The 22503-nt window shown below is 45.1% G+C and overlaps 1 protein-coding gene across 1 annotated transcript in view; it reads right to left on the bottom strand.

The window, feature by feature from the left end:
• Positions 1-22503, bottom strand: part of LOC120841963 (neprilysin-1-like) — a 118628-nt gene that overhangs the window by 40812 nt on the left and 55313 nt on the right. The window contains exons 5-7 of the mRNA XM_040212951.1: positions 20797-20883; positions 16698-16828; positions 1742-1967 (exon numbers count right to left, since the gene is read on the bottom strand). Of these exons, the coding sequence (XP_040068885.1) occupies positions 1742-1967; positions 16698-16828; positions 20797-20883 (444 nt within the window). The remainder of the gene's footprint in view (positions 1-1741; positions 1968-16697; positions 16829-20796; positions 20884-22503) is intronic.

Raw genomic sequence — 22503 nt, 5'->3', positions numbered from 1 at the left:
CCTTTTAAAATTAGATGTGCATAGACCCTAAACACAGCGGGCATACCTTTTACCATGCCCTGAGTGAAAACTTTTAATTTGTTTCAAGCTACGCGCTCGAATTAGGTTCGTTAGTCATGCGCAATACTGACCTCGAATGTCGCAAAGCATTTTGCGTTGGAGAAATACAGAGACATATTTTGTTGCCTTTTTTTGCTTTATGATTGAAAAGTTGGATTTAAAAAAAAATTATTCCAGAACTTCTTACAGTTTGCGGTAACCGACCTCAATTTGTAGGATTGCTTGCATTTTACAAAGAAGTGAAGATACAATGACAAGTGACTGTGACGAAGAATGGGTTTCCTCACGAAAGAGACCCAGGGCCGAGAGTGTGCCCTTATCAGAAGATTCGTTGTCTGTAGCAGAGAAGTTGCACCTAAATTCCGACTGGCTGCGAAAACTTCCTTATGGAGGTTTCTATAGACAGAATAAATTAATGACATTGAAAATAAAATTCCGTACGTTTCTGTCTGGGTGGGAATTGAACCCGGGCCTCCGGGGTGCGAGACGAACAAGCTTCCTATACACCCGGCCGGCTCCACGGTTCCTGCTGACTAAAAGTGTGCCCCGTGCATCCGTAAGCAGTTTTAAGTGACTGCGCCGATTTCATTTTATGCGTAGGAAATATTTAGAAAAAGACAAGCACGAGAGAAGTTGAACGGAACAAGGCACAGTCGAAACTGAATGAAATGCTTTAGGAGTTTTGTCCTTGTACCGCTCTAAACATAACTCGGTGTTAATGTATGCTGGGAAAGCAAAGCATGTGTTAAAAGATGGAAATAAACATTCCTGGTTTGGTTTAAAATGGCAGCTTGTCTACATTCGGATCAACGAACATTTTATCCGTGATTCGATGATTGACCGAAAAAACAGTAGACATTTTGTGCATCAGTCTTGGGGACAGTATACATCGAGAGATGAAAAGCAACATATGAACAGTTGAACATGGAAAGTCGCAAACAAGTGTGCTGCTCTGTTGCTCATAAACTTTAATTTACTTGCCACCAACACTCTATAATACTGATTGTGAGATAGTTTAGTTAGGTTTTATTAGTATTATCATCCATATAATATTGTACCCATTCCCATAAAACTTATACTCGCAGTTCCTAATCTTTATTTTCATCACATTTTTGCAACGTTTCCATAACGTGAATAAAGGTTGAGAAACGTTAAATTTAAGTTTTCTAAAATTATGCTAATCGTTTAGGTTATGTTCCGGCAATGCTACCTTTCTAACGTGGCAGTTAGATTTCTTATGTGAGTTAACGTTGTGCCACATTAGCCACAACCCAGTAACGTCTGGGCAACATTCACCGTTACCAGGGAGGTTGCTTGTTTGTAGCAATTTGTCATATAGCACTGCCAGATATTTACTGACGTGTAGGATTTTATCAAAACAATTGATTCTAACGGTGATTTCGCCTATGTTTTTTTACTAATAATAAATTGAAATCCAAGTGTGCCGCATTATATGCAGACATATTTTATTCATTACGTCAAGTAAGGAAATACGTTAACAAATATTTTGACTGATGCATGTGGCACACGTTAAAAATGTGAAGTGACTTAGACTTTATGTAATCAATATATTTTCAGCTTTACAATACAAGATAGTTTTACTTGAAATAAAAACAATTGTCACATGTCAAGCACATTTTTCACGAAAGGCATTGAGAGGAATTTTGAAAAGTTGGCTTACAGTGTGTATAGCGCTAGGCTCAAACATTTTGTCCACATAAAGACGAATTAGGGCATGTTTCAATACGCCTGATATTTCTGTGAGGCACGTCTTCCAACGCGGAAGGACTGTTTCTACTCCAGATGACCTTTTGTCAAACTCAGATACTAACTGACCAAACTTCTTGGACGACTCAGACCCATATGTCCGAATTTGTGTCCAGCATAAGTAATTATACAGCGTAGATCTGAAAGAAAAATATACAAGCGCACATAAACATTTAATTAAATTTGTAGTCTGGTATCAATCTTTACTCAGCACAGCACTTTTATGACTGATCGTTTACTGCCAGACGCTCTGCAAACGACACGAATTAGTACGACTATGACATCGATGAATGATTAAAGCCACCAATTGACCTGCGCTTAGTGTATCGGCACTCCGTTCCGCGACTCTGTTGTGGGCGCCGCCATGTTGGTGCTTGTTCAGAACAGACACAACTGCTGATCACCATGATTCAAAAGTGCGACTTCGTCAGCATTAGATTCGGTGTTAGGAAGCTCATATTATATTGCTTTGCTTTGTCGCGAACCGTTTACAGATTTGTGGAAAACGGAAAAGCGTTTCCTGTGATTTCAGGTAAAGCTTCAGATGACTGGCAAACATAATTTTACGCCACAATATGGCGAAGTGTCGTTACTCTGAAGCGTAGCTTATTTAGTGGCACTCGATGGTATATGGTTTTAATCTGCCGTTCTTATTTAGTGGCACTCGATGGTATATGCGTCAAATCTGCTGTTCAGGTGTTCGTGCCGGGGGTAAGTATTAGGTCCGTACGTGTTCTTTTTAAATCTGACCATCCGGAACTCGCGCTTGTTAGACGCATACTAAAGTATACTCTAATTTGTTCACCCTTGATCAGTCTTTAACTACGACTGTCACGTGCGCTTGGAAAAGAGGAAGAAGAAGACCATGTGAATTGTGGGAATAAGAAATAATAATATAATATAAAGTAGCAGAAGTCTTGGTATCATAAAAAAAGATAAATATTAACCGTCGGAAAAGAAACAGACAATTATCCCAAGAGAAAGTACGACAAGGAAATGCTTCTATGCGTCTCAGCGCTAATTAATGCTCGGTAAGGACATAGGCACCTGAGGTGAAGCTCGGTTCACGAGTCCTCCGTGGCATGTCCTCGTGGAGGTGGTTGCCTTAGCCTCGGTGGTTGGAGGTCGTAGCGCAGACCTCGCAAGGAGCTGCGCATGGCAGCCCCACGTGTCGGAGTCCGGCAAAGGTTCCGTCGACCAGACCGCTTTGTTGAGCGATAGGCTGGCCGATCGGTACGGTCCGTGCTCAGCTTTCAATTGCCAGTTCTGTCGTATGCTCCCCATTTCGCCCTCTTCGTAATCTTCTTCGTCTTCAATCGCGGCCGCGGCGCAATCATTGGCAGGTAGATCCTGACATTTCCCCCTACTTTTAAAAGCTACATTTCATGAAGATTTCTGCGCATGACGACGCCGTTGATACATGGTCGTGGTCGCCATATGCGCGCACTTGCAATCAATTTCTTCCAGCACCCACGCACACGTTCGACAAGTATGGATTGGTATCAAAACAAATCGTTTTCCACCAAGTCCACATTTCAATATTAAACAATATAAGTTTTCATTTCCCCGGACAATTTTCACGTATTTAAAACCTTGCCCGCTCAACTAAAAATCTCACATTTAATTACTAAATTTTCCGAAAACCCATTTACAAAAATACAAACCGAGATTCGACTTCCTTTCTTGTAGAAAGAAAAATATATCCTGATACCATGCGAAATCTACGTTCAATGGTCAAATTACTTAACCTGTTCCCACGTTCCTCGTGGTAAAAAAAGGAAACTTCTCTTCAGATCTCAACGCAACTCATGAAGTCCGGTCCAACATTATCAGATCCCACGATATATTATACGTGTAAGTTCTTGTCTTGCAGCCGCAGACTCCATCGCTTCACGCGATTGTTAGCATGCTTCGCCTTTTTCAGAAATTCCAGTGGCCGGTGATCGGTCTGAATTCAAACTTTATGGCCATGTTGATGCTACCTAAATCTCTTGACGACCCCAATAAAATGCCAAACATGATTTTTTTATTGTGGCATAATTCCACTCTGGTTTGCTCAGCCTCGCTGCTAGCATATGCAACAAGGTGTAAAACGTCTTCACTTTCCTGCACCAATACGGCACCTAAGCACACACCGGACGCATCTGTCCGCAAGACAAACGCTTTTTTGGGGATTTGGTGCCGCTAAGATAAATTACATCGGCAAGCACCCTTTCAACTCCTCAAGGCCTCCTCCTGGTCTTCACGCTACTCGACTTCATTTTGTGCTCCTTTCTTCGTGAGTTCCAGCAAGATCCGCGTAATTTGGCACAAATTCGCGGTAGTAGTGAGATACTCTAAGAAAGGACATAAATTAGCGTTTCGTCACTGGTCGCGGTGCACCTTGAATCCTCTTAAGGACCTCCGCGTAGGGCGCGATTTGTCCTCCTCCTAGCTTGTGCCAGAAGAAGACTGTCTCGGTGAACCCACCTCACACTTCATTGGTCGCGCTGTGATGTTAGCGGCTTGCAGACGATCGAAAATTGTTCTCAAAGTTTCATGTGCTGTTCCCATGAGTCTAACGCTATCAGGATGTCGTCGATATAGTGATGAGTGTCAGCAATTTTAACAAGCTTTCAGCTTCCTCATCAGTCTTGTAAAATTAGCTAAGGCAGTCTTAAGCCCGAACGGCATAAACCTGAATTGGTAATGTACACTTCCTGAAGAAATTGCAGTTTTCTCTTTGGCTGACTCCTCCAACGGGATTTGCCGATATCCTTTCGACAAGTCTAACTTAAAAATAACCTCTTTCCTCCCACGTTAGCAAAAGTGACGTCTATCCTTGGGATGGGCTCCGCGTCTACCTTCAACACGTCATTCAATCTTCGATAATCCACGAAAAACCTGCTGGATCCGTCTTTCTTTTTAACGATTACGACCGGTGCATTGCAGGGTGATTTACACCGCTCGATGATTCCCAGCAGTAGAATTTCCAAAATCGCCACTTCTACTACGTCTTGGACCGCAAAGGTCAACGCATGTTGTTTCACGCGGACTGGTTCCTCAGTGGTCAGTTTCAGGTCACACGTAACCAAGTTGGTCTGGCCGGGTCGATCTGAAAACACATACTGGTTTTGTTCAATAAATCTCCATACCTCGCCCCTTTCCTTGTTACGTAGGTCCTTGTTAACGACGACATCGTGCCAAGACTGTTCTGTAGTGTTTCTTCCGGAAAGATTCCTCTCGATGAAGTCTTGCGTCGCAGCGCCGCAGCGTGGCCGATTCATCTCGTACTCCTGAATTTGTTCATATTTCTTTAACATATTCAAGTGGAATACCTTCTTTCTTCCTCCAACATCATGCTAGTAGTCGACTTCACTCTTTCTGCTCGAGACTCTAAAGGGTCCCTTTCATTGCGTAATCAAGTTATTGCGATCGCTTGGAAGCATAATGAGAAGCAAGTCTCGTTGTCTCATTTGACGGTTAACGCCATTCTTGTCGTAGTACTTTTTCTACTTGCCCTTGGCATCATTCAAACAATGGTGAGCTAACTCGCATGTCTCTCCCAGTCTATTTCTCAGCTCTAGGACGAAGGTATAGGTCGTCTTGAGGTCAACTTTGAGTGATTCGTTGGACCATATCTGCTTGAGGATGGCCAAAGGTTCATGTACCCTCCGCCCATAGAGAAACTCAAAGGGTGATAACTTCAGGCTTGGTTGCGGAACTTCTCTTTAGGCAAACAACAGTGCTGGAATGTACCTACCCCAGTCCTTGGACCTTTCCTGACACATCTGTTTCACCATCTGTTTGATGGTCTAATTAATATTTTTTTACCAGTTCGTTCGCCATCGTGTGGTAAGGGGTGGTCAGTAGACACTTCCCGGAAAGACGTTTGCACACCTCCTTTATGAGATCCGAGGTGAAGCAGGATTCTCGATAGCTAAGGGCCTCTGATGGAATACCGTACCTGGCAAACATTTCTAAAAGCGCTTCTGCCACTTGCTATGATCCAATGTTTCTCAAGGGAACAGTGTCTGGGTACCTTCTGTCCATGTCCACCATCGTCAAAATATATCAGTTGCCCGAACTTGCTGTTGGTTTAATACGCCCGATGATGTCAACCGCCACTTGCTTGAAAAGTGTCTCGATTGTAGGAATGGTCTCCAGAGATGCTTTGCCTACTCTTCATTTTGGCACTGTTCTTTGGCAGACCTCGCACGAGTGAACATGCCTGTTGATATCGCTTTGTATCTTGGTCGAGAACTCTTGTGTCGCCAATGCAAGCGTATTTTCATGTCTTCATGTCCCGACGTGATGCCATCGTGTGCCATTACCAACACAGTTGGTCTGTATCTCGTTGTCAGCACTAATTGCTAATTTTTTTTTTATTATTTATTTCACATATTGGTCAATGTTATTCCCAGTGGCAAACACGCAGCTTCGAAAAAAGCAAGTTACTTTGAATCACCATGTCATTTCTTGTGCGAGATCTGTGTTTCCTTATCCCCTTTCCAAAGTTGTCGAAGCGCTTCTCATGGGACGAGTCATTCTCTGCTCCCTCGAAAGTTCCTCTGCTGTCACTTCGAGGATTGGAACCTGCGGTACGTTGAAGGGTGCCTGTCCTCTATCGCTTCTGTACTTTGTCTGTCGAATCCCGGCAACGCTGGCATTTAGCCTCGTAGAGGGACTACTCGGTTCGTGTCCTGGTGACTCGGTTTTGTTCTCGATTTTCTTCTCTTCCTTGTCATCGAAACTTACGTGTTCGGTCCACGGTGGCATTTCTTTGCTCCTTTGTTTTGTTGGTCGCTATTCCAGGCTGGGCCCGGCTCGTGCTCCTCTCTTGCCTGGGGGATGATGCCAAGAACTAAATCCTACAGTGGGCTTTGAATACACTTTGCGATAACTTTTCCAGTGAAAAAAGGTGTGCTAACAAAGTTATCAGCCTCTGGTAGGTGTTTTACTGTTCGGTCATGCAAAAATAGAGGGCTTGATTCGCCAGCGTAGGGACTAGGCGCTTTTTCCCAACTATAGTATCGCAACCAGTGTCCCGCAGCACTGCTAACTTCCGTTCCCCCCCACAACCTTCGATTACAGGCATGTTCTTCAACAAGAACTTAGCTGCTCGTCCAACCGTTGGATTTAACACTGAATCCTGTCTTCATTCTTCAGGGTAATCTAGGAATCGTCCGTTTCACCTTGGCTTTCATCCGATGCCGTCCATAGGCAAGAAACTTGGGTTTATCACCAGACCTCAGGTTGCACGCCTGAGCTTTATGCACCGGCCTCCCACAGTGCCAACACGATGGTTGTCTAGGGAAATTGCTTCGGCTCTGTGAGTTCTCTGCCCTGTCCCCTATCCTGTTGCATAATAAACATCTGAGAGTTCTCTTCACATCCTCTTTGAACGCGTTACCGGTCGTCCTAATGCTGGTGTTAGACCCACGCTCGTCTCCTTTTTCTTTTGCATAGCTCGGTTGAACTTGCGCCTCTAGAAATACGTCAGCCTTTCCAGCCAGATCGTCTAGCATAGTGCAGTCCCTCTCTTTCAAGAAAACGGTTGGCTTGCTGGAAGATACTATAATAAACTGCTCGATGAGCATCCATTCTCATAGTGCCACTTATCTCTTCTCCACCTCTGCAACATCAAGCCATCTATCAAAATATCCGACCAACCTCACCGCAAACTGTCGTCTGGTTTTTCCGTGAACCGGTCTCACATCAGGGAATTTCTCACGATAACCCTTTTTGGTATACCGGAAGCTCCGGAGCAGCACCAGCTTCACCTTCGTGTAATCCATCATGTCCGCAGGAGTCATGAGACCAACAACGCTCAATGCTCTCGTGAACAATAAACTCAGGGTTGTTTCCCACTTCTCTTGTAGCCATTCTAGACATGTCACTGTACGCTCAAATCTTTCCAAATAAGCCCCGAAGTCGCCGCGCTTCTCGTTGTATTGCGGAATAAGCTTATAAGAGCTTGCCCGGTAGCTTGGCCCAGCTGAATTACTTCGGTACTCCGCGTCTTGAGCTTCGCGAGTTTCTCTCCTGAGCCGCGATCCGTAACTTTAAATCTCGCGTTCTTCGTCTAGTCTGAAGGCTTCGGCCTGACATGTGCGTTCTCTCGCTTCTTGTTCTTTTTGTGCCGCCTCGGGCGCCTGTGCTGCTCTTCTCTCAAATGATAGACCCTTTTTAAAAATCCCAAAAGTGTGCGCGCGCCGCGCGACGAATAATGGGAGTCCTTGGTACGCCCCTCCCAACGGCTCCCTCCTCTACCATGTGGCATACGAGAGGAGACGCAGGTAACCACGGCAACAACGTTTGAGCAGCCGAGTCGGACGAGCGACGAGCCAACGGCTGGCCCTTTTAGAGCGCAGCTCTCAGGCGCCCGTTTCCGGCTTGAGCGGCGTCGGCGTCGCCGTCGCCGTCGGCGTAACCGCGCGGTGCATTATGGGTAAATTTTCCCGAAGGAACCCGAGGTCCTCCCGAAGGACCTCGGGTTCCTTCGGGAGGACCTCGGGAGGACCTCGGGAGGACCTCGGTTTCCTTCGGAAGGACCTCGGAAGGACCTCGGGTTCCTTCGGGAGGACCTCGGGATGACCTCGGGTTCCTTCGGAAGGACCTCGGGTGGACCTAGGGCCCCTTCGGGAGGACCTCGGGAGGACCTCGGGTTCCTTCGGAAAGACCTCGGGTGGACCTCGGGCCCCTTCGGGAGGACCTCGGGAGGACCTCGGGTTCCTTCGGGAGGACCTACGGGGGGGGAGGGGGTCACGTGACCTGGGGGGTCACGTGACGATGACGTCATCAGTGACGTCATCAGTGATGGTGACGATGACAATGCGGATGCCGATGACGTCATCAGTGACATCACTGATGACGTCATCGTCACGTGACCCCCCCTGAGGTCACGTGATTTCCCAGGTCACGTGACCCCTCAAGGTCACGTGACCCCCCCCCCCTTCCCTAAATCCTCCCGAAAGAGCCCGAGGTCCTCCCGAGGTCCACCTCGGGTGGACCTCGGGTGGACCTCTCTTATGTACCGGCTGTGTCGTCTGCTTCACTATCGCTTTGTCGAACCTGGTCGAAACCTGCCACGGGTGCGGTGCAAAATTATTGGATTCGGTGACACTTCCATGCGTGAAGGTACGTTACGACGAATAACGTATTCAAATAAGTTCACCTGTCGCGATGCCTTTACGCTGTCACAGATACGGTACGCCGCCAATGACGTACGACTCGGCGGATGGGCGGGATGGCGGATGGCTGTAACGGCTGCTGGTGGTAGCTGCCGGGACGCGCGCGCAGTCGCGTAGGCGCAAGGAGAAAGCGCGTGATCTGTACTGAGGGTTCCCGTGATTTCCTGCCGTCGTGCCGCTGTACGTTTTGCAACAGGTCTATTCTTTTCTCGCTCGACCCAGCTCCTGAGCTCTTCTACCCCAACGTGCCCTAGCTCTCTTCCGGCCGCCATCCGCTTCTAGGTTTCTACAATCCCGGAAATAGCCATAGCAGTGTTACCACTGCTCCCCCAAACAAGCGTGATTCAATAAGTGGGCTAACGTCCTGGCAGGCTCGCCTAATTGACACGCCCGCTGGGGAAAAAGAGGACAAAGTTTATGTGAATTGGGGGAATGAAGCAGTAGTAATATTTATTAGTGCGATGGGTTCAGTTATGTAATTAGTTGATCGTGCTATACTTTGACCTTTGAATGAAGAAGCAAACGCGCAAGGAAGACGTTTACACTAAACATCTTGGTAGTCAGCTGTTTGTCTTCTCCTGATGTCTCTTCGTGTTCAACTATTATTCTAAAGTGCAAGTTGATATCATTACAAGTATGTACCAACACGCTCAACTGTTAATCGTCTTTCTGTCAAATCATTCGACCTGAAGTTAAAGCAAGCATTTAAAGAATGATGGCAGCTTTTCTTAAAGGGACACTAACACCCCCCCAATTCTTTTTTTTTTTTTCGCGAAGCGGTTTAATATGGTGGCAGAAGACTACCCAATTAATATTTTGTTTCAGAATCACGCATAGTTTTAATAAAGCCAAGAAAGGCAACTGCTCGACTCCGAAACCGGAACCTGCGCACGGAGGTCGGAGAAATATACAGAAGAGAGTGCCGGAAGTAACGCGGCTACACCCGACCGCGCATTCCTGTTTTTATTTTGTTTTTGTTTTTTTGGCCGTGCGCAGCAGACGACATCACAGCGTTGTGGGTATTGTTTTTTGTAACTCTGCTTTGCAGTTGTTTGTTCCACTCACTGTTCTGCTCTTCAATATGAGTTATTTTGTGCAATGAAGAGTCGGAATTAAGTAGTGAGTGCCCATGGCGAATGCCAGTGACCGGCTCCAAAAAGAATGTTCCCAAGATTTTGCGTAAAGAGCTGTCTCACAGTTTGTGCATCCGGAAGTGGAATTGTGCGGCAGAGTCTTCGCAAGTTTTCGAAATATCAACGGGATATTGACCCATATATCTGGCTGCCATTCCTGCAGAACAGTTCCGAGCACCTCGGAAAGCGGACGCTACCCGATTTATATGCTCCTTGCAGCTTGTAGAAAGTGACAACATTGAGTTTGGTGGTGTCAAAAAGGGAGTCCCGTAGCATTTAGTTAAGGGACGTTTCGTTCACAACATTTTTTTTTCAGTGATAATTGTAAAAGAGAAATGTAAAGATCGGAAAATGTAAAAAAAGACTATGCCTATTTCGGAATCGAACCTGTGTCCGCTGAGTGTGAAGAGGACACCACTCCACTGAGATACTCTATTTTATTTTTTTTTCTCTATTACCACTGAACTACTCTACAGCTTTCAATAATCGTTCTGACAAATCGCTTAATGCGAGCCCCAATAGGGGACAACTGCCCGAGTCATGTCTTTGTCAAATCGGCTTAGAAGTCGGGCGTGTCGTACGAAATGATTACTAATTGTTTTGATCTTTCCGAAATTTTGTCTTTCGAATCAAGTCAACTTTGCCGGTACCGCGAACGACAGTTCTGAAGTAGAGGTCCCACGCCCTATCGTCCGCTGCCATTCCTCTCAATCCCGCGAGTCCCACGATACGCCATACTACGCCATGTTGAGGATTACGCAGTGAACGCACAACATTTTTTTCGGTTCTTGGTGCAATTTTTTTTTTCAATCAACGCATTTGCAGTTTTTTGGAAGGCGCAAAATTGTGTTATATATATATATATATATATATACATATATATATATATATATATATATATATATATATATACATATATATATATATATATATATATTTTTTTTTTTTTAATGTTGAGTGTGTGCTTTCAAAAACCCACGACTTCGGTTAAATTTTGTGGTTGTGTCTAAACCCCAGAAAACGGCCCATCCCCACGGAGAAGAAAGTGACCGCGACTCAAATCGGCCAGTTCTCAATCGGCAGTTTTCGGGTGGAAGGAAACCGAATTTCGAGCCGTAAATTCTGTTCTGGGTAGTTGTGCTTTCATATGTTATGCACAATTAAAAACATCGGCGACCAAAAATACACTTCCAGTGTCCCTTTAAGAGCAGCCTGAAGACAGGTGAGAGCAATACCGCGGTGTATTAGCTTAGAATGAGCGCTATCAAAAGACAAAAGGTTCCTTCTTGAACGCGGTTCGTACAACCAGCACACGTGTTCACCTATAAAAGTAAGCTGTAGGTCTAAACACTTAATGCACTTGTCCCTGGGAAGCTCCTGAATAAAATGTAATCTATCCGACATAGCGTCAAAAATTTAGCGACGTTTCAAAAAAGGTAATTAAAACGTATATCTCTGGGGGATCATTCACGATAACCAGACAATCGTCTACATTTCTAAAAATCTTAAACACATGCATCTCATTGAGGTCTTCCAAAATTCGCTTGTCCATGGATGATAGCGGTTCGTCTCGCGATTCGTAATAAATTGAGGGACGTATTGTAGTACACTGCATGCGGTGCGGGTGTAATCCCCTTTTAGAACTACTCAAACGTATTTAAGCATCAAATAGCTAGACTGAAAGGGAAATAGCTCAAGCGTATTTTATGAAGTCCACGAGTGACAACTGCGTCAGCACGCCTTCGATTTTACAAAATGAAAAGGGAGTTTTTTTTTCTTTGTTAGTTTTCTGTAGAAACGCTGAACTGATACTTCTTCTGGAAAAATTGTCATCTGTTTGTGCTTATATGAGGCTTTTATCACAGGGAGTTGAGAAGATAGACAAGAGTGTTTGATCATGTGTACTCGGTTGACTGTCTCAAATAAAGCGGTTGAAAGTTAGCGTCAAAGTCGTCTTGTTAGTGTGCTGCCATGTCGCTGACATCCAGAGCGCCAAGAATGCACTCATCGTCGTCGTCTTTGGTGCAGGCAGAACCGGCCTCTACGGGGGCCCTTGCCAGGCAATCGGCTCATTGTGCTTCCGGCCGGACTTGTACCTACGGTCATATCGATATCCTGCAGTCGTATAAGCTCCACTGGGAGAGGCGTCCAGAAGGCCCCTTTAGATTCTTGAGCCAGCAGAGCGAATGGTGGCCTGTGACCACGCGGAAAGGACTCTCATCCATATACGGGCAGAACTTCGTTAGTGCCAAGAAGACAACAAAACACTCCGTTTCAGTCGTTTGGTAGATCCTCTCCGCCTCAGACGGTGTCTGACTTACGTAGACGATTTTTTGCTCTGCGTCCTCCTGCCTATGGACCAGAGTCTGCCTACGCAGACTCTGGTGTTAATGGCACCCGTGTGAACTTCTGTTTCAGCACACTGGTCGTAATGGCCAAGAATCGGGGGCGTCTGGAGTGTTCGTCTGCGCTCATCGAATGACCGCTGGTGCTTCTCTTTGCACTCAAACGTTACAGAGTCCGTTGAGAGGTGCGTTAACGGTGCTGACAGCTTGGCGAAGTCTCGAACAAACCGCCTGTAGTAGTCACACCGTGTCCAAGAAATTTGCTTCCCGCCTTCTTGTCAGATGTCGGCGTAAATCCGAGCTACGACACGCGTCTGATCGGGGTCTGGACGCATATCGTTGCTCACGACATGGCCGAGGAACTTTAGCTCGTCATAGGCAAACCGGCACTTTGTGGGCTTGAGTAAAGGCTGGCGGTCTTGATAGTTTGAAGCGCGGCTCGCAATTGTTTCAGGTGTTTGTCGAGAACCCGTGTAAGTACTTCGAAATCGTCGAGATAGACGAGGCAGACCTGCCATTTCAGACCTGCCAGAAAGGTGTCTTCGACACGCTGGAAGGTGGCTGGTTCACTTTGAACTCGTACAGTCTGTCTGGCGTGACGAAGGCAGTTTTTTTTGTGGTCAAAATCGTTGACTTCGATCTTTTAAGTAGCCACTTTTCAGGTTCAGCGACGAAAAATATCGGAAGTGGAGCAGCAGGTTTAAAGTATCGTCGATGTGGGATAGCAGGTAGGGAATTTTTTTTTTTTCACACACGATAGTTCACACAGCATCTAAGGGTCTCGTCCTTCTTTGCAAGGATGACTATGGACGCGCACAAATATCTTGAAGGTTAAATGATGTCGTCGTCGAGCATTTTCTGGACTTGATCTTGAATCATCCTCTGGACTTGATCTTAAATCGCCGTACAGAGTCTTTTCAAGGAGACTCGGTATGGCGATTCTCTTTGGAGCGCATCGTCCTCAGTATCGTTTCGGTGCTTCGCTACCGTTGTTTGTCGCATCCCTGGCGTGGCGAAACAATTGCCAAGCCCGCCCAAAAAGTCAAGCAGTCATTCTCTTTCAGTGGCCGGAAGCTTCGGGTAAATGTAAAGTTCGGAGGGCGGTGTTCTCTCGTGCTGCGATGAAATCGGCTTTTCCGAAGGTGCAGCGATCGCAGCTGAGTTCCGGTTTTCACGATACCTTCCGCGGGTTGTTGCGGCTCTTGTCGAAAATTTCTAACCAGGACCATAGCACGCCCACCTTGAAGATTTGTTTTTACTATTACTACACAGCTTCCTCTGTCTAGAAACGACTGGACACTTCCCTCGAGCAGAACTTCGCCGCATGCAGCTTTATCTGTACCGACGGGTACGAAAATGCTTGACCATGGCAGTACGTTCACGTGCTTTCGAGGACGTGGCGTTGGGTTCTTCCGGTGGTTCGGCAGGTTTTCCCAGTGTCAACCGGTTTGCTGCCAGATCGATTACGGCGGCGCACTCACGTAGAAAATCCATTCCGAGGATATTGTCCCTCGCACAGTCTTTCAAAACGACGACATTCTTGGGGCAGGGCTCACCATGGATCTCAACACTCGCAGTGTACATTCCTGACGGTGTTATTAGGTGCCCTCAGAGGGCTAATATTTGCGGGCCATCCCACGGCGTCGTAACTTTCTGAAGGTAGCGTGAAAGCCTCCAACTCAGGGCGGAGTGGTATGCTCCGGTGTCCAAGAGTGCCAACGTCTCGTGGCCGACGTCCCGTTGAGGCTCTTGGGCACCATTGTAGTAGCGTCGCTCCGATGCATGACGTCGGTCGAGTGGGAGGTCTCCGGCGTCCTTTAGGCCCCTTTTGTCGTTGGTCTACGGCAAATTTACCTCTAGGGGTTGCCGTTCTCAGTTTTTTCCTGCGAGCAAGGGTAACCGGCTCTCACGATAGGGTTCGTGCTTCGGCGAAGCTGGATGTCGTGGGGATGGCGACCGGGACGGGCGGCGAGGTTCAGTAGGGAAAGACTGAGTGCATGGGAGGTACCCTCCGATCTCCCGCGGTCGCTCAACGTAGCGTATTTGGAGGTCGTTTGGGTGGAAGGTGCGCAGTCTTATTTGCCGGTAAGCGGGAGCGGTGGTAAATATAATCGGCTTGCCCGCACTGCTAGCACAGCAACCGGTATTCGTCCGTCGCCATACGTCGGGTTTTCTCAGCAAGGGTACAGCGGCGTCAGATTGTCCCTTCGGGGTGACGCCTGGTATTGGCGGGTAGCAGGCGGCAGTCTACGGGTCATGGCGGAGTAACGCAGCGTCGGTTCCTCTGGTGTGGTGATGGGTACCTCTGTTTGGAGCGCCCAGTGAAGTCCTTTGCGGATGGCCTCAGAAATTTAGAGATTCCGGAGGGCTGGAGGCAGTTAGTAACTTTCGGAGCCCCTCCTGGGGCTCCGAAAGTTACTGACTTGAAGTAGTGCCATTTAGACACAAGTTGTAGGCTAAAAAAAACAAAAAAACATTGACTTTGCGTAATATTTTACACTGCTCACCATGCGAAAACAAATACAACACATTAAAAAAGTACAAGAAGAAATAGTAGCACATCCACAGCAATCAGAACACCATATTTTTTACAGAGGTTATACAATCGCCAGTGCTTGTCCTAACATTTTATAAAGGCAAAATGAACCACGGATTACAACTCACACACAGTAAAAACATTATATCTAAGTATTTACTCAACGTGACATGACAAAAGATACCGTTGTACTATATTTTTGAAGCTGGTGTCTCGAAGCGCAATCTGAAATTATTTTCATAATGGTAAGATTTTTTTAAGGACACCCATATAAAGAATGGTAATTGCTGATGTCCAGACCTCGTCCTATACCAAAGCATTCTAAAGGGCGATGTCGAAGATTGTATTGTTGTTTATTAGGATGTGCGTCGAAAAACGTGATTGGCCCTTAATTTTTTTTCAATATAGATACGCAATGGAAGTTAAAGAGGAATATATTACAGATAGTCACAAAACAGCTTAAAAACGAAGAGTGCTGCGTGTTCAGCAAGCTGAAGGTTTTCAATGCAACGTACGGCAGTTTCGCGCAAGAAGCAACCAATCAATATAATTTTAGTTGTTGATCCCCAAACTAATATACAGTAATAGAGATGAGAGTTCACAAATGCATAGTGCACTGACGTTTTAACCAGAATAGAAAAAAAAAATTCGTTTTATTTTGTATAAAAATCTAATAAATCTAGAGCTGCTCGCGTGAATTTTATGCATATAAGGTGTCCGGCCTAGATTTTCTTCAAATATAATTCCTAAGTATTTATAGACGTTGATACGCTCAATCAGAATCTCAGAATTTTAAAATCATTTTACAATCATCAGGTTTACCTTGTGACTTAAGCATTGCATATATTGTTTTCGTAAAACTTAGCGGCAATTGATTAGTCCGATAACTCGTTGAGCCACGTGTTAGCAGTAATTTCAAGATCACGCAAAAATGGACCACAAAAAATAAGCTTGTGTCGTCGGCATGCAAAACAATTTTAGTAGTGTTCGGCATACATACAGTATCATTATTATGAATATTAATGTACAGGGGGTCTAAAATAAACCCTATGGAACCCCAGATAAAATTTATTCTGACGGACCAAAATCCATTAAAACACGTGTACTGCCACTGGCAATTAAAGTAACTAAGTTCCAAATCTAAAGCAACACCTTGAATTCCATAAAACGACAGTTTACTAATCAAGGTATCCTCTTTGACAGAATCAAACGCTCTTTTTCTTAAACCAAAAATTGTTTCCGGTTCTATTGGTAATTTGTTTATTTTCAAAATGATTCATTATTTTTACTTTCATAGTAAATAACGATATTGCGGGTGACCTTTTTTTCTGTTTTGAAAACCATATTGCTTTATTACAAATACACTTCTTATTGAAAAGCGTGCTGAAGCGGTTTTGTCAGATGTTATATAACTTATCAAAAACGAAATCAGCACATATTTATCCCTATAGCTATGAATTTTTTTAAAAAAAAAAAGCCTCTTCTGTGGAAAACATGAACTCTTGTAATTGTCATGCCATTAGGGAAAGTGCACGTGGCTAATGTATTGTTATCTATATTCCTCAGAGCATAACGCAACATGAGGTAAACTATTACCCCTCAAATTGTTGTAATTTCTATGTATCTAAATTTTTTTCTTGGTGTTCGTGGCGCGGAAAATGTTTATAAAAATGCAGAGACTTACAAACTTGTGTTCTTCAGAATTTTCCCGATACCATAAATATATTGCTGATGCAACACAATTACTGTTTCATTTCTTTCAAGGGTTATATTGGCGATTGAAAACACATTATTGAGTATTTGCAGCCATTTAATCTGGAATGCCATTATCAAAAAGAAAACACAAGGAGGATTATCTTTCTGCAAACTGATATCAAGATTCATAAAAAAAGGTTAGGCCATAGGAGTATATGAGAGTGGCAATAGCAATGCAGCTAATTGTACTTTGTGTGGGAGCTTGACCCCTTCTGCTCCATTTCACCTCAATTCAAGACTCAACGAAGGTAACGCGCGAATACGTGGCTGCAAAAACATCGAGCATTGCGAGAGCAGGCCCGACGTTGCAGCAGTCAAATTACGAGCTCTCGCTGGGTGCTTTTTTGGCTCGGGCGGAAGGCAAGCTTCCAGCCGACGCCATTTCCAACGTTCCAGCGTGCTGAAATGCGCGCGTTTCACCTACTTTCCGAGGCTGCAAACGCGGCGTGCAGTGGCAATTCGAAGAAAGGAGGAAAGCGCGAGTACAGCGGTCGGTGCCCCTTTCCACTACCATTGGCTGCATTGCCACAAAAAACCAACCGCAAGTTTTTTTTTTTTTATTGAATGTTTGAGGAGAGGGACCACACTATGGGAAAACTCGCCATTTAAATGCGATTCCGCCGCCTTGTCGCGAAGCAAGCTCTGGAATTTAATTTTCTGCCAGGCAAGACCGAGCAGAAAATAAAGAAGTCAGTAAAGTTCTTTGTTCAACTGTTCGAAATTTCTTTTGGAGGGTGATCTGTCCTGACCTTGCCTGTCGGGCCTCGCAAGCCAACTATAGTCCCTGGTGATGTCCACGACGATGTTGAGGACGGTCTTCACCACTATGAACGTGTGGCTCGTCAGGAAGCATAGCACCTCTAGACCGTCTAGTGTTTACTGGAGGGTACGGCGAGGCACTGGTTTGATAACTGCGAGGCTGTCCTTACGTTTTGGGAAACCTGCGTGAAGGAACTGAAGCGGACCTTCACAAACACGGAAACCAACACAAGCGGCAGGGAGTAGATGAGTTCCTTCGAACAAAGAAGTCAAGGACCCATCAAAAACGTGACAAGCTGTATGGCAGATGTGCTACGCCTATGTATCTGCGTTAACCATGGAGTCACCGAGGAGAAACTATATTTGCGTCCTCATGAGAGGTGGTAAATGAGAAATCTGTGACATCGTTTTAGAGCACATCTCTTAGGCGCCCGTTTCCGGGTGGAGCGGCGTCGCCGTTGCCGTCGCCGTCGGCTTAACCGCGCGTTGCATTATGGGACATTTCCTATAATGACGTCACGTGTGACGTCACGAGGATAAAATTTTCCCGCTAAATGAGGCGACAATATTTTCCGCTAAATTTAGTGGGGAAATTTCCCCCTCGTGACGACACACCTGACGCCACTCTACCCGGGAAATTTTGTCGCTAAATCTAGCGCGAAAATATTTCCGCTAAATTTACCGGGAAACGTTCCCGGCTAAGTTTAATGGAAAAATTTTCCGCAATACTTTGCGTGAAAGATTTACCCTCGTGATGTCACACGTCTGTCATGTGTGACGGCACATTCATTCACTTGACGTCACGCGAAAATTAGCGGAAGAAATTTTTCTGTAAATTTAGCGCAAAAAAACTTGATGTAACACTTTTCACGTGGCATGTTATTCTACAATAATATTACAGCCATGTCCCAAGCAAATATGGCGTTTCCAATCGTCCATCTTTTCGACGGGTATTTGAGATTTTACGACAGATATGAAAATGTAGACGCCTCCAGCGACTCTCCACGGCAGTTCTGTAAATCCGCACCTGTCTGTCAGGTTCTTCAAGCGACCTGACTGGTTGTTTCTTAAATTCAAGAACTCGCCTCAGGTGCTTCAACTTGTCCGTAGGTAGAACTTTCGCATAGCGTGGACAAAAAATTACAGATCAGGGAAGCCAAGGACCGCGGAAGATGACGACACTTGTTTTGGTAGGGCTCCAGGGCTTCAGCTCTGCGTAAGCTACGGTAGCCTTTGCAAGCTGACATGTCCAAGGTGACACCGACTATGCGTGATGCGTGAATGGGCTTCAACTGTGAGACGTCTGCATTTTTGAGCAGGTAGGCCAGCACTGGCGCTATTTTTCTGGGAGGGTGATTGCTAGCCATACGCTCCCTATTTTTAAAAAGGTACTGAACACTCGACGTTTAATTATTTTTATGCCCTCAAGCCTATCACGATGATGTTACAAAACATTGAAGCAACCCGCAAAAAGAAGGCGAAACAATCGCTCGCGAACGCGTGCTTTTTTTTCTGCCTTTAAAATGATGTAGGTGGAGAAGGAACTCACACGACTCGCAAGTTACATATCTTTGACATTCATTAATGACATTTATTAAGCAGTTTCTGTGAGTCATCATGAATAAACCAGGCCGCTATTTGGTTTCTAGAAATATCATGAACAAAGCCCGCAAATGACAGACGTATGAGTTATGCATCATCTGCGCGCTTTTTACGAGTGACATAGAAATCGGCGGTGTCTCTGTTGATAATTTTCTTCGTGGTAACTGACCTTCACACTTCGATGAATGTATTGTCGAGTGCTCGGTCGAGTTATGTTTGGTGCCATGAAATGACGCTTGATCGAAATCCTAATTGTAATTTCCGATGAAAAGGAAGACGTAGACGACGTGAGAGTGAGAAGCGCGCAAGTGATCGTATTTCAACATTCCCATTTTAAAGAAGCAAGAAAGGTCATACGCGCAGGAACAAAAAAAAATCGAGTTTTACAGCCAAGTTGTTTATGGGTAGGGTCCCTTGGATTTTTCTTATGCGTGAGCAAAAAATCTACGCTCTCACCGCCACACATGTCGCACGTGCACGACTTTCCGGTATAAAAGATTCGAAGTAAATAACCAAAATAAAGCTTTGAGGAACGCGCGTGCAAGATGCCATTTGTTTTAGGCTTTTGCATTAGAACAGTTACTGCTGCAGACGCCGGCACGTGCGGCTCGTGGAACACCATTCCTTGGATTCTGCTTGATGCTTGGCTAAATTTACATTAGGTCTATTCAGTAGATTAGTTATTAATAGGCACCATTTTGAATATCATTAGCCTCTCAGGTAGAGAATAAAGTTTCTAAAAGATTTTCCGCTGTGCGACCCGCGTTGGCCATGTCTACGCTCGCACCGCCCTAAGTCTGTCGTCGTTCGAAGCGCTTGCATGCCTAGTTTCTTTTCCTTCCGCTCTCCCGGGGTGGTGGTCCCGTCGCGCGTGTCTACTTTCCGTCAGGTGGCGGTCCCGTCGCGCGTGTCTAGTTTCTCTGGCTCTTCGTTGCGGTTGTGTGTCGTGTGCTAATCAAGTTCTCTGGCCATCCACCTTCACAAAGTATAATGGCCCTTGATTATTTTATATTTTGTTAAGAATTACCCAATTTCTATTTTAAATCTGGTGATGATGTTTAGTGATCGTTTCCAGTGGCTGGGTGCAATAAAATTCTAGATTTCGCATAGCCAGTGCCTCTATAAGAAAGTTCCTTGCGTTTCTTTGGCTAAGTAGCTACGTTTTTCTCCCCCGTTAGTAGAACAAATTTACTCTATGTAATGGTGTGTGTGTGCTCGCGTAATCTTGTGTATTGTGTTATATCTCTTCCGTCTGTATATTATTTTCGCCTTTAGTCACCTCTTCCTCTCGCACGCAAACATGAGCCAACCCGGAGTGTCAGCCTAGACTAATCTTTGCTTTTATTTTTATGATTCGCATCTCTCTCCCTCATTTTGAGAACACTATTTCGGGTTAACTTCCCGAACGCTTAGACGAAAGTTAAAAGCGATCTTTTGGGCTATTTTGCAGTAGTACATAGAAAATAATTCCCTTCAATGTAACCAAGTGCACGTTGTTCTGTCACGTCCAGATGCAGCTCATTAATCGAGATGTACGAGTACTGTACGGGTTCCGGCTTATCCCAACAAACATACATATAGAAAAAGGATTTCAATGTGCTCCCTTAATAAGTAGGTGGAAAACGCGTTGTCATAAAAGTGACTATTAAAGTTCGCGTTCCGCTTACCTCTGGAGACCTTTCGGACAAAATTGAGATGTTCGCTTCGTTGTAGATCGACGACAAGTTACTGTTGATTACGCTTAATAAGGTGAGCTTAAAAAGAATGAAAAATGAAAGTCGAATGAGGGTCTGCATTTTTATGGGCTTGACATCTACTCCACAGTATTTCTTTACTAGTTAGAGTTTTTGTTTTTATTTCTGTCTAGTTATTTAATTAATCGTAAAAACAAGCCTGGAGAGCTCCCGTGTTTGGGATGGGTGCCCAAATGTTCCCGTCTTTCTTATTTTGACGCCCAACCATATAGTTTGCAGAATCAGAGTGCAGAGAGAGGGAATAAATTTACAAAACACAGTATGTACTATCGGGGAAAAATGAAATGCGAACAGAGGAGCGCGTGGCTCGCGGTACAGGCTGCGCCGCCTGGAAGTGAGCCTAGGAGCGAGGGTGCGTGGCCTACTCCGACGTGTTCACGCCCCTCCCTCTGCGCTCCCCAAGCTTCAGCAGTGCGCCTCTTAGTGCGCTGAAAGCTATCACCGCTATCTTTGCTGGCTCAGCGCGTGCGGTGCAAAGCAGCTCGCCGCACTCGCCGAGCAGGCAAAGATAGCGGTAACAGCTTTCAGCGCACTGAGAGGCGCACTGCCGAAGCTGGGGGAGCGGCAGTCGAGGGGCGTGAACACATCGAAGTAGGCCACGCACCCTCGCCCCTAGGTTCACTTCCAGGCGGCGCAGCCCGTACCGCGAGCCACGCGCTCCTCTGTTCGCATTTCATTTTTCCCCGATAGTACAAAGAGCGGAATCGAAAAAAAAAATTTAAAACATAAGTCCGTGCTCCTATATAAGTTACACATAAGTGTGCAGATTTACGTTACTTCTTTGACAACTCAACGTAATTTGAACAATATTTTGCCGAGTAAAAAGGAACTATTAGGAAATGCGTTTCTCCTGGGATGTACATTTGATATCATGTCCACTGGCTTTAATGTAACTTAACTCTTCTCTCACGTCAACATACCACACCTTGCAATTTACCTCGCGAATTGTCTGTCTTACTTTTCTATATGTTATGCAAATCAAAATTTTTAAAGCGTTTAAACCAGTCAGTGATTTCAAGACTGATGACACAGTCCTAAATGACTGATTGTAAAAATCCATTATTCATTAATGTTTCATCAGTTTTTAAATCACTGAATATGATTGTGATAACGTGCAAGCTAAAATAAGCATTGCCATCTTAACTGAATTATGTCCATGATAAATTTTGCTTTACCTCAGAGCTCCATGACAAATATACCAGCACTTAACATAGGCAAGGATTTTAAATGCTGTAGAAAGTATCGACCGCCTCATTAATTTGCATTCGGTAGAACCGGCCTGAAATTTCATCCTTGTGATTCTGTGTTGTGTCTCAGTATTCGCCAAATGAATAAACGTGCGCGCTTTATACAATACCTTGAGTTCTGGTGCAAATATAAGACGCGTAGAATTGTTCTAAATATCATAAATACTCGTGTTCTCGGGAAATAAAAAAACAAAAAAAAAAAACAGAGGAGGGCCCGTTGCAAAATATTGAAACAAATATTGAAAAAAATAACATATTTTCAATCCAATAGAGGAAAGGTAAATATATTACGTTTGCGAGTGCGGCCTCGAACTGCAAAATTTCTTCGGAAACTTTCTGTGTCTCCTCCCCCTTGTCATTTGTGTCGTTCCTG

Source organism: Ixodes scapularis, unplaced genomic scaffold (genome assembly GCF_016920785.2).
Source record: "Ixodes scapularis isolate PalLabHiFi unplaced genomic scaffold, ASM1692078v2 PGA_scaffold1__304_contigs__length_218370807, whole genome shotgun sequence".
Taxonomy (NCBI): domain Eukaryota; kingdom Metazoa; phylum Arthropoda; class Arachnida; order Ixodida; family Ixodidae; genus Ixodes; species Ixodes scapularis.
This window is presented reverse-complemented; position numbering and strand designations above follow the sequence as displayed.